The sequence below is a fragment of the Hippichthys cyanospilos genome, chromosome 4 (genome assembly GCF_059441005.1).
Source record: "Hippichthys cyanospilos isolate Australia breed blue-spotted pipefish chromosome 4, RoL_Hcya_1.0, whole genome shotgun sequence".
Taxonomy (NCBI): Eukaryota; Metazoa; Chordata; class Actinopteri; order Syngnathiformes; family Syngnathidae; genus Hippichthys; species Hippichthys cyanospilos.
The window spans coordinates 25,606,235-25,618,958 of NC_142372.1; the positions used below are offsets into that span (position 1 = coordinate 25,606,235).

The following is a 12,724-nucleotide window of genomic DNA, read 5'->3' on the forward strand; positions in this document are numbered from 1 at the left end:
AGGCGCACCTGATTATAAGGCGCACCATCAGCTTTTTAAAAAATTAAGGCTTTTAGGTGCGCCTTATAGTGCGGGAAATATGGTACATAAAAGCGGAGGAAAGCTTGGCACCTTAAAAAAATAAATGAAAAATGTAGAAGAGTGGCGCCTTATTTTGTAACAATTGTTTGAACAGATTAGCATGATTGTATTAGATTTTACAGTAAAATAGATTAATTTATATGGCGACACATTGTAATTGTTATATGTGGAGCATTAAACCCAGCAACACTTTTGCCCACACCTGTAGACGGCACCCCACACAACTGTGGAAGCCACGTCTAAATTTCCACAAAACCAAGACCTGACCAACACACCCCTCTAATGACTGGAGAAGTTGTTTTTGTTGACCGTTCAGGTAGCAAAGGGGAAGATGGCCGCAACTGGGTGGGATATGTAGTCACTACATATGTGAAAACATGAAAATCGACATCTTCAGCACAAGCAGCTGAATTGTCCACCTTGATCAAACCATGTTAAATATTTGAAAGCAAGGATGTTACAATAAGGACAGACAGCCAGTATGGCTGGGGCTTAGTGCATGTGTTTTGTCAACTTTGGGCTAACCGCAGCTTCAAAACCATAATAGGAAAGGAAGCGACCCAATTACAGCAGGAAACCGATTAGGCAAACAAAGCAGCCAAAGAAGCAGACATACGCAGGTGTGCCCACAGTTGCCATAGCACAAGACAGCTGCGTTGACACACCACATGATGAGCAAGACACACAGACCATGTTGAAATCAAGGGAAAAAAAATCAGCTCCCAAACTGGAGCAACAATATTGGCTAAATAAAGGAGCACAACAAGATGATGGAGAAATAATTGATTGGCACATGGAAAACCATGGTTACTAAAGTTTTGATTTGAATGAGCAGCAAAGTTGACACAGGAGCTTCGCCATGTGTCAATAGAAGGAAATATGTATGTTAAGTTTCACATGAATATGGATGTTCATTTGAATATGGGATCATATTATACTCAAATTTTTGGGGGGAAATGTGATGTTTGTTTGCAACCACATGGAGGCAAATTTCCAGAACCACTCGAACCATTTCATACGATACATATGGATTACATTGAATTAAATGGGCATTAGGAAAGCAATATTCCTTTGTCATAATAGATGCCTTCTTAAAGTGAGTTAAATTATTCCCAACAGCGCATTGTGATGTAAAAACAGTTGTCAAAGCATTGTGTGATCGAATCATACCGACATTTGGCATTCCAAGAGTAATTAGAAGTGACAATGGATTGCATTTTGTAAAAAGAAAAGTTGAGAACTGTTGAATGTCAGAAAGTCTTGTTGAAAGAACAAATGGGACAGTCAAGGCCATACTCATAACAATGAAAGAGCTAAAGAGACAGTGACCAGATTGCATTTCTATTGTACTTTATCACCATTTGAAATAGTGTATGGAGTACCATACAGACGACCAGACTTAACCCCTGACCAGCCACCTAGTGGATGTTCTATTCCAGTTCACTTGAAAAGACTTTTTGACACAAGGGAAGTAAGTGCATAAGCACAATGACCGGCCAGCGACTAGCGACGCCGATCTCTCGAAGCGAGGATCAGCACCCCCAAGTGCATGGGCGGTGCACCAACAAAAGACCAAAGTGAAGAAAGGGTTTTTGTGGTAGCCAGCACTCCTCTGAGCAGCATTCTGCTTGGTGCTGGGCGACACCTTTGTGTCCGGTCGATCTGCAACGCCTACCTCTCACCGACAGCCGTTGCCTACCAGCGTCTTGGGCAACCTTCAGCTCCTGACGAACATCACGGGAACAGTGATAAACGTTACATTTATTTCACTGTTGAGACCTCTACCCATAGGTCCAAACGCAAAACTGACAAACCGTCAGCCCCAATCACCAGACAAACTTTTGTCTATTTTGATGCGATTGGCATGCCTAGGAGCATTCCTGGCAAAGACAATTTGATTGACGAAACAAATGCAGCAGGTTCGCATTTGCCCATAATTGGTGCTCTATTCCTGGTGACTATGTACAAACACACCGAGTTGCTCAATTATTTAAATCATAACGTAAACACATTGACTAATTTCACAGAGGCACATTTTACGCACACAGCCTCACAATTACATGCTACCTATAACCATCCAAAACAGACAATCATGGATGCTGTTGAGGTTAGAGTAGCTGCGCAAGTGACCATGGACCATGGGAAATGTGAAGGAAATCATATACAGTGATCCCTCACTATATCGCGGTTCATCTTTCACGGCTTCGCTGCTTTACGGATTTTTTACATTGTAGATATTTTTTACAGTGCACTGTGTTCTGAATCCTGATGGGCTCAGGGGCTTTACTGTTGTCTAGAAATAAAATATTGACGCTGTACTGTATTGGTTTTTCACTTGTCAATTTATTACAGAAGACAAGAGGATCCAAAAGCTTGCTTTCGCATCTCCTGTGTCTCTCCTGTAACCGCCCGTGTGCGCTCAGCTCAGCACACACGCACACGTTACGAACGTGCTAGTAAGAACATTGATTGACAGCTTGGTTTCTGGGAGCCGATCACGTGACTCGTAGGCGTGCCGAGAGCAAACTCTCGCGTCTGTGTGCCTACATAGAGTGCAACGAAAAATTGCAGTTTTGGAAAACATTTTACCTAGATTAGTAATAAATTGAAAATGTCAAGTGTATTGTTATGATTTAAGAGGCTTCACTTTAATTCGATGTCCGGGCATATCCGTTAATAAAAATCTTCTTGCTCGGAAAAGGAAAGAGTGCCAACAACTACCCATAACAATGTTCTTCTTCTCTCAGAGAAAGACTCCTGCGCCTTCAGTAGAAACACACACTAAAGCGGAGCGGAGTCAGGATGAAGAGGCACAGCTGGGAGTGTAAAACAGGTTTTGATTTTTGCTTTTATTCTACAGTTCAGTATTGCATTGTAAAATAATAAAAAAACTAAAATGAAACTAACTACTTCACGGATTTCACTTTGCGCGTTATTTTTGGAAATTAACCCCAGCGAGGGTTCACTGTATTAATTGATTTTCATTATATGTTCATTTCTTGTTTAGAATAGCATGTATTGTAATTAGGGCTGGGCGATAAATCGATTTTATCGATTAATTCGAATGTTTACTTTTTGAGGATTTATATTTATGAAAATCAATTTTATTTTGCAACACTATCAAGGTGCATCATGATTGGTTTGAGCTCGCGTAGTTCAGAGTAGTTTCATATATATATATATATATATATATATATACAGTGGGCCCCCGGGTTACGAACTTAATCCGTTCAGCGGCTACGCTCGTATCTCGAATTGCTCGTATAGCGGGCAATCCAGACCCATGTTAATTTGTGAATGCGTGCAACGCGCGCAGAAGCCTTAGGTAAAATCATCACGCTGTATACATATATTAATATTAAGTGACATAATCTACTGTTGAAGGAAATTCATATTTTTCAAATTCAATTTATCAATAAAATAGTATGTACATTGAACTGTGTTTTCTAATAAAGATTGAGACAATGGAATGTCAGTATAAAGCAGATACGATCCTGGCCCTGGGGGAGTGAAGACGAGTCGGCACCTCCAACAAGAACAAAGGGCATCCCCCGAGACAACAGTCTACCAGGAACTAAAGGCCAGGTGTGATCTTCAAGAGAAGATACCAGCCAGGGTTTATGGTGGTCAGACTTCCTCCCGCTTCAAAGGACAAAGACTTTTGATCCCCACTCAAACGGACCCTCACGCACGCACACACGCACACACCGACAGACACGCACGCACGTGCACGCACACACACACACCGACAGGCACGCACGTGCACGCACACACACACACACCGACAGGCACGCACGCACGTGCACGCACACACACACACACCGACAGGCACGCACGCACGTGCACGCACACACACACACACACACCGACAGGCACGCACGCACGGGCACGCACATACACACACACTTGCAATCCACAGTGGGACTAGATGACCCGGAAGGGTATAAGAACTGAATGTTGAATGTGAAACGTTGCCATTTTCTGCTCGGACCCGCGGCAGGACTGGCCCGAGGCCTCGTGTACTTTCCCACTCTGTCTGGATTAAATCGATTGTTTCACTATGTTGTGGTATGGGCGATCTTTCAACAAAAACGAACACGCTAGGAACTAGTTTAAGGCAAGAGGCTTTTTCTAGATTCCTTCACTGTACAGGTGCATTAAATAACAAATACAAAGGAAAAATGACTTTTACCTTTGGAAAGACGTGACTTGTGCTGAGATCAGCAGAGATGAGCAGAGATGAATGCTCGAAGTCAATACGGTAAATCAGATATGCTATTGGTCTTACAGTGTCAAAGTAACTTTTTCAGTCAGGGTTTTCTCTACTTCCTTCCATCCCAACCAGCTGTGCCATCAAGCTAGATAAAGGCGTTCGGCCAATAGCATATCGGCACTTCTGTGATTGACGTGTGACGCCGGCCAATAGCATCTCCGTGAGTGAGACCGGGTGACCTTAATCGACCAATAGCATATTGGCGTCTCCTTGACTGACTGATAATTATTCGCACTTTTTTTTTAAACGGTTGGAATGTATTGACATCTTATTGATTAAAACACATTTAAACCTATTACGATTTTTTGTCCTGCAATCGGCACACTTAATTTCATGTCAGCTGTTTTTCCCGACGTGTATTGAGTTGGGTGGAGGCGGAGGGGAAGTTGTGTGTGTTGTATTTACTTGGCACCACACTTATGGCTTGTTCGAGAGTCAGCTCACCGTTGGTTACATCTCACAGTATTGCAAGAATGGCACTGTCCCAAAGCATGTCGGGAGGTCGCCGACAAACATGACATGCGGTTTTGTCAAGTAACCTTTATATGGCACTGTAATACCAGCCGTAACAGGGAGCAGTTATTAACCTCTTGAGTTAATACGGCAACGCATGTAGGCTATTGGTCTTACAGTGTTACAGTAACTCTTTCAGTCATGGTGCAAATCACGGAGATACTAAAACATCATCCTCTTATTTCTTCCTTTACCGCTGCTAGTAATTTTAGAAGCTATGTCTAACAGATAAAGTTTGCAAAGTCTTCAAAACATTCCGTTTTTCACTCATTTTGTCTACTTCCTTCCATCCTGTCCCATCAAGCTAGATAAAGGCGTTCGGCCAATAGCATATCGGCATTTCTGTGATTGACTTGTGACGCCGGCCAATAGCATCTCCGTGAGTGAGACCGGGTGACCTTAATCGACCAATAGCATATTGGCGTCTCCTTGACTGACTGATAATTATTCGCACTTTTTTTTAAACGGTTGGAATGTATTGACAATTAATTAAAAAAAACACACATTTAAACCAATGACAATTCTTTGTCCTGCAATCGGCACATTTAATTTCATGTCAGCTGTTTTTCCCTTTAGCTGTACAAACACTACACTTAAATGGTAATATATTTAGACACCGTGAGTGAGACAGTCAGTGTGAGATTGTAAGACCAATAGCGTTCACGTTACCGCCATAAGTATCTGTTAATGATACTAGATGACGCAACTGCTGAATTAGTTGACGCAGTTAGGCGAGAATATTTGTACATACTCAATGTCTGGTTTGTCGGAATGCTCGCAAGACGAGAGGTTTGCTCGTAAGCGGAGGACAAAAATCTCCCTAATCCACGCTCGTAAGGCGAATTGTTCGCAAATCAGGATGCTCGTAAGCCGGGGGCTGACTGTATATATATATATATATATATATATATATATGTGTGTGTGTGTGTTTGTTTGTTGTTGCTGTTTGTGTTTGTGCTCATATAAAAGCTACACTTGAGTGCCTTAAATGTCACTTACCTCTTTGGGTGACAGCACATCCTTCCACATATGAATGAGTTTACAGAACATACTGAAAGGTCCACATTTAGAGATCTTTCTAAGTCGTCCAATTACTGATAACTCAGAATAAGTCATCCCCATGTCAGCCTGTGATGGATGAAAGGACAGAAAAAGCCCCCTGATAAGTTTGCCCAGCTGCTTATCAAACTCTTCCTATTACATACACGCAGGTAGTAATTGGAGAAAAAAAAAAGAAAATGATACATTGTTTAAAAGCGAAATGCAATGACTTGCTAATCCTTTTCAACATCTATTCAATCATATTATACTACAAGAATTTATACTTGAGGAGTGGCTTTGGTCAGGATGGTCTATTTTTCACTTTCAAGCTTGGTTTAATGTACTTTTTGATCAAGAATGATATTAGCTTGCATTTACAATCTTGTTCATTTGTTTTGGACAAATCCGTAAATAAGTAACAACTTCCAAAACACCTCCTAGTCCATTAAAAATTATTGCAAATACATCGCTAATATTGTCAAACACCAGGGATCCATGAGCCCAAAAATTAGTTTCCCCAATTCGTTCATAACATTTCGCCGTTCCATGGCACATTGAGAGAAATGCTTTATCACCACTTAAAGACTGATGGGGCGAGTCAGCGGCAGTGACCTGTTAGCCAGTTGGCTGTGCTAGCTTGTTAGCTGCGGGAAACAGTATACAGACTAAAGAGCAGCCCGCTGGCTGTATTAAATATATTAGTCCCTAAATATCTTAAAGGTACAATTTAGCAAACAAGAAATATGTTGCCTTTTAAAAACAAAGTTGCTTATTCAATTTACAAAATCATGTCATTTAGTCAGTTAAAATTAAGTAATTAGTAATGTAACAATCTTTTAAAACTGAATAATCACTGAATTTATTGATTAAATCCTAATCAGAATCTGCATGAATCTCCTTGCTGCCAACTTAAGCGAGCCCTGTCGAAAAATCAGTGGTTCTAACCTTTTAGACGGAGAATGGGTAAAAACAAAGATGAAATATAAACAAAGTGGATTGTACAACAACAAATATATAATGTATATGTACTCTATAATCCTCTAAACCAGTGTTTCTTAACCTGGGTTCGATCGAACCCTAGGGGTTCGGTGAGTCGGTCGCAGGGGTTCGTGGAGCCTCTGCCGCAGAGGTCCACCCCTCAGTCTAGTCTGCAGTTAGTGTACACAGTCATTGAAAGCGTCCTGCTCTGAGATTTCCTACCATGCACTGTGTTGGTTTTGTTATTTAAACAAGGTGATGTTAATGCACAATTCATTTTGTGCACCAGTTAAAAAAAAAAAAGTCATATTTTATTTTATACTAAAGAAGGGTTTGGTGAATGAGCATATGAAACTGGTGGGGTTCGGCGCCTCCAACAAGGTTAAGAACCACTGCTCTAAACATATCATTGCCAATCATTTATTTTTGTATCAGAAAAAGCACAACTTGTAGACTTATAGACATCATATAATGGTTAAAACATTGAGAGAAAGGTAGATATGTTTTATTATTGACAACAATTTCTAATTTCATACCTCATCTGTCTGCGATACCTGTCCGTCAGTCAGAGGCTCCAGTTCAGCTGTAGGTGGAGCAGCCAGGATGCTGTAATGATATTTGTGGTGGAAAATTAGCATTTAGCCTGTAAGTATAAGATTTTGTTGTTCACCTACCACCTGGCATTGTTTTAACAAAGACAATTTAACTAAACCATACATGAGAAATATTTGTGCAGCTTGGGTAAGCTGACCCTGACAAGGTTAGCTATTTCAATACACTTATTTTCCCTTTTCCTTTTTATGGTTTTTGCCTCCCTTCTGGTTGTAAATTTACTCCACTCTGCTGACTGATAAGCACGTTGAACAGAGAACTGTTTCTTTTGTGTGTTTAGGTCTGGTTTTCATCTTGTTCACTCCAGTGTGAATGAATAAGAATCTTCACTTTTACATAACCAGACTGTTCTCTAACAGAACAGATTGCAACAAAATTCTAAAAATTCCATAAAACATTAAAGGACTATAAAACTGAAACTTCTACTGACCATACTCTAAATACTCCAATACTTTTCCAATACTCAAATGCTATTCTATTAACCCAAATAAGACTGGGCAATATGACCCAAAATTTATATCACCAAATCATTGGCCACCCCTTCATTGATATTACCAAGTCCCATTAGAGCCAAGCAGAAGTAATGTACAAAAAACATAGAAAATAATAATGTATATTATAAACAATGGCTCTAAAAAAATGAAGCATTAAGATTATTATATCCATGTTGGTAACACATTGGTTAATGAAATCCCAGAGCCAAGTAAAAAATATAAGGTAAATAAAGTCATTAAGACTAACCCTTCGACGATGCTTTTAAATGATACTGAAATTAAAAAATATTGTTAAAGCATTAACCAAAAAAAAAAAAAAAATCAACGGACTCATTATACTGAATCATTATCTGAATCATTATACTGCCATAACTTAAAATAATTAATAATATTAAATTATTTTTCCACAAAGTTATATGAAGTCCACCAACTGAAGGCAAGCTTTAACAAGATTGTACACTAAATTACAAATCACATTTTAATATTAAAACATAATTTCATTTCTTTACCAGTAGTTCAATATGAGCGAAATCAAATTACAAAAACTTTTTAAAAAGGAAAAAAAAATGCTTGCAGACTGCTTGCAAACTGGAGCGCTTGAAGAATTTTTAACACTGAATAAATCTCATCTTAATGCCCCAGTTTGTGAAACCGGATAGATTCAGACATTGGTTCGGTCTACTTGCTCCTTTTAATGAAAATATTGCGGTACAATCTTGGCTAACAAAAGCTGCTGTAAGCAACTCCTCTGCCTGCTAACACCCAACTGATTCCGTCCGCTTCCATTATCATAATCATTGTGAGAATATGTTTCGTGTGTGTATATGTATATATATATATATATATATATATATATATATATATATATATATATATATATATATATATATATGTATATATATATATATATATATGTATATATATATGTATATATATGTATATATGTATATATATATATATATATATGTATATATATATGTATATATATGTATATATGTATATATATATATATATATGTATATATATATATATATATATATATATATATATATATATATATATATATAACATATATAAACATATATAATGTAAATGTACTCTATAATCCTCTAAACCAGTGTTATATATATATATATATATATATATATATATATATATATAGTTCGTAAACCGGGGGCCCACTGTATATATATATATATATATATATATATATATATATATATATATATATATATATATATATATAATATATATATATATATATATATATATATATATATATACAGTGGGCCCCCGGTTTACGAACTCCCCCTCTTACGAACTTTTCGACTTACGAGCGTTGACCGCGGCGTTTTTTTGTCCCCAACTTACGCACAAACCTTTTGTCTTAGGAACAATCCAACATGCCGCCGGTAAATGTGTTCGCACTATTATTTTCGCTTTGCTGCATCAACGAAATGAATTGTTCACGCTTATCACGGTCATGCTGAACGCTATTGCTCTTACAATGTCACAGTCACGGTGTCAGTCATGGAGATGCCGATATGCCATTGGTCGATTAAGGTCACAGTCCCAGTCTCACTCACGGAGATGCAGATATACTATTGGCCGGCGTCACGTCAATCACAGAAATGCCGATATGCTTGGCCAAAGGCCTTCATCTAGCTCAGTGTTTCCCAACCTTTTGATCACTGCGTCACATTTAAAGCCGTTTAAACCCTAACCCGTGCTGTCCGCGGCACAGTCATTGCCGTAAATTTAGACAGCGGACCGGGTAGATAATTTCCCGCGGCACAACTGACAATATGTGCACAACTGACAAAACTGTGCTGATGTGCCGCGGCACGATGCCGCAGCACACAGCAGTTGAAAAACATGGATCTAGCTTGATGGCACAGCTGGTCGGTGTGTTGTGAAGACTTTGCAAACTTTATCTGTTAGACGTGACTGCCAAAATTGCTAGTGGCGGTAAAGGAAGAAGTAAGAGGATGATGACAATAGAAACGAAGCAGGAGATAATGAAAAAAATACGAAGGAGGCGCACACATAGTTAACCTTGCTCGTGAGTATGGCCATAACCGCTTGGCAATCTTCTAAGGGCAAGACTTTCCTTTCCGGGGGACGGACCTCGATCGACAACAAAATGGAGAGGCTTCTTCTATTATGGATAAAAGAGAAGGAAATCGCCGGTGACATGTTCTAGTTTGAGAAAAGTTCCCGTTTAAGAAAATAAATAAATAAATTCTGCAGGTTGGTATCTGCTCCCCTCCGCCTCCACCCAGCTCAAGTCACGTCGCGCCAAATGTAAATGTCATTTTTCCTTTGTATTTGTTATTTAATTTAACTGTACAGTAGATTATGTTACTCATTTTTAATATGTGTATCAAGTCGTGATGTTTTTACCTAAGGTTTTTGCACGTGTAGCACGCATTCACTAATTAACATAGGTTTGGATTGCCCGTCATACGAGCAGTTCGAGTTACGAGCGTAGCCGCTGAACGGATTAAGTTCGTAACACGGGGGCCCACTGTGTGTATATATATATATATATATATATATATGTGTGTGTGTGTACACTGTGTCCCCAACTTACATTTTTTTTACGTTACGATGTGGAATACCAAGGTTTTTCATCCCCTCTTTGAGGCATTTATCCCGCTTTACGATTAACATCAACAACATGGCATGACGTGTCATGACCTATGGGTTTGGGGTTTTGTAGTTTTGCCTCACTCTTGAGGCGTGTTTAGATAATTGTTCTTATGTTCTCTTGGCGTCAAACTGCCTCCGCTGCAACGCGTCACTTCAATGCTGTTCTGCTATTGGTCGGCGTCTCGACTCGTAAAATACTCGTTTGCTATTGGTCAACGTGATGAGGTCACAAAGATGCTGGTGGTCAGCGCACAGGGCCACAAAGATGGCTCCCTAAAGACTTGATCTGGTGTGAGAGTGCTTTCAATATTGTATTTATTACCAACTCGACCCAGCGTAACTTTATTAATTAGAGACCATACGTATATCGGCAAACCTCACCTTCTGAGAGATGTAAGTTGGAAGTGCTCCACACAGTACTGCAGAAAGCCCTTCAGGTAATTTTTGCCAATCCCTCCAATTGGGTTGATGTCAGCACTGGAGCAGTCATACTTTGTAAAATAACCTGTCAGACTAAGAAGAAAAGTAGTCAGGGGGAGACTTAAGTAGGCCAGTAAATCTAGCTCAGACACTGTCCAGCAATAGGGATGTCCCGATCATGTGATGAGAAATTGGGGCCAGTCACATGGTTTTCAGATGATTGGGAAGTGGGTAAAAAGATAGCGTTTCTTTTCTTTCTCAAGATTTTTGGTCAAAAAGTGACCAAATACTCCTAAACTATGAATATCTTGTCAAATTAAGTCTGTGATGTTGTTTCAAAGCCGGGTTTCAGTGAAAATTAGAGCACAGCATTTTCTCATTTCCCTTTGTGTTGTGATCCTGACTGTCAGTTCAGTTCAGTAGCTTGTCTTCCAGAAACCGCAGATCTGCCAGAAAGAGCCTGGGTAGTGCCGGTCGGCTTGCATGGACTTTTAGTTTAGCACGGAGCCGTCCTCTCTTGCCCCTCTTCTGACGCCACCTCCTAAGCCCCCTTTCGGGTCTGCTGGTTCAGTCAAGGTGAATGTGCCGAGGCCTTTGTGGTGGCAGGGTTGCTTACGCGACCGCACAGTGAGTTATAAGTCCGATGGTACTTGTCAGTCCACTAAATTCAAAGCTACAAGTGTTGGCAATGTTCTTTAGTGCCTGCCTGCTGTATGTTAGCAGCGCATGGCAACTGCATGGTGAAAGGAATGCAAAAAGCGCACAGCAAAGAAGAAAGACGAAAGCAGACAAACACGGAGGGGCGCCATGTTGGATATATAATGTCAAAACCTTTTCCTCAGGTTAAACTATTTATGATATTGCTGTTAATGTTCCAGATCAGTTTAAATGTCAGTTCAAATATTATACAAAGCTATTTTTTCAGTTTCAGAATAAGCTGTAAACCTTCAGTTTCAGAATAAGAAGCTGTAACAAACCCCTGTAAAAAGTAAAGTTAACATTTGCTGAAAGTGTATTTGTTTTGCTCTTTCATTAATGTTAAAATTATACAATTTTGGGTATACTGTACCGATACAATTTCCATGGATAATGATTTCATTTAAGTCACTACAATATGGGAGGGGGGACGCAACATGTTTTCTCGTTCCTTGGGGGAGGGAAAAATCATAAAATGTACAAGTCTATGCAGCATCAGCAGTCATTACCTCTCGTCTACATTGGCTGAACCAAGCACCAGTAAGCCACCTGGTTTTCCACGACTCCACAGACTTAATTGGGCTAGCAGGTAAGCCAGGACCATCCTCACCCTTGCCTATGGAGACATTGCATGTGCACAAACACTATTTGTGAAGGCCATTAAAAACAAGAAGTGAGTTACAATGAGTATCTGCTGGTAGCACACTTAAATCAGGTTCCATCAGTGACAAACCTGCACATTCTGCAGTGCCAAATTTTCTCTATGGCTTCCTCCATTGGCACGGAACTGAGGCCATTTCCCAGTAAGCATTGAGAATATACCCAGAATGCCTTTTACTGCCATGTCTATATTAACATTAAAATGTGTGCTGAAAAGAAGAAGAATACAAAGATCATTACCTGCCTGAAAGAATAACAATTTCATATTGTATAAAACGAACATTTCAAACATATAATTGATTTC

The 12,724-nt window shown here is 39.6% G+C and overlaps 1 protein-coding gene and 1 long non-coding RNA gene across 3 annotated transcripts in view; one reads left to right on the plus strand and one right to left on the minus strand.

Moving 5' to 3' along the window:
- Positions 1 to 12,724, minus strand: part of nadsyn1 (NAD synthetase 1) — a 40,515-nt gene that overhangs the window by 558 nt on the left and 27,233 nt on the right. For both annotated transcript variants that reach the window (XM_088412769.1, XM_088412768.1), the window contains 5 exons: positions 12,494 to 12,629; positions 12,270 to 12,376; positions 11,026 to 11,157; positions 7,423 to 7,492; positions 5,867 to 5,995 (listed from right to left, as the gene is read on the minus strand). In XM_088412769.1, coding sequence (XP_088268895.1) covers positions 5,867 to 5,995; positions 7,423 to 7,492; positions 11,026 to 11,157; positions 12,270 to 12,376; positions 12,494 to 12,629 — 574 coding nt within the window. The remainder of the gene's footprint in view (positions 1 to 5,866; positions 5,996 to 7,422; positions 7,493 to 11,025; positions 11,158 to 12,269; positions 12,377 to 12,493; positions 12,630 to 12,724) is intronic.
- On the plus strand, positions 99 to 4,142 carry LOC148425161 (uncharacterized). The gene is made up of 2 exons (XR_015865434.1): positions 99 to 3,833; positions 3,954 to 4,142. It is a non-coding gene; the product is annotated as an uncharacterized LOC148425161 (long non-coding RNA).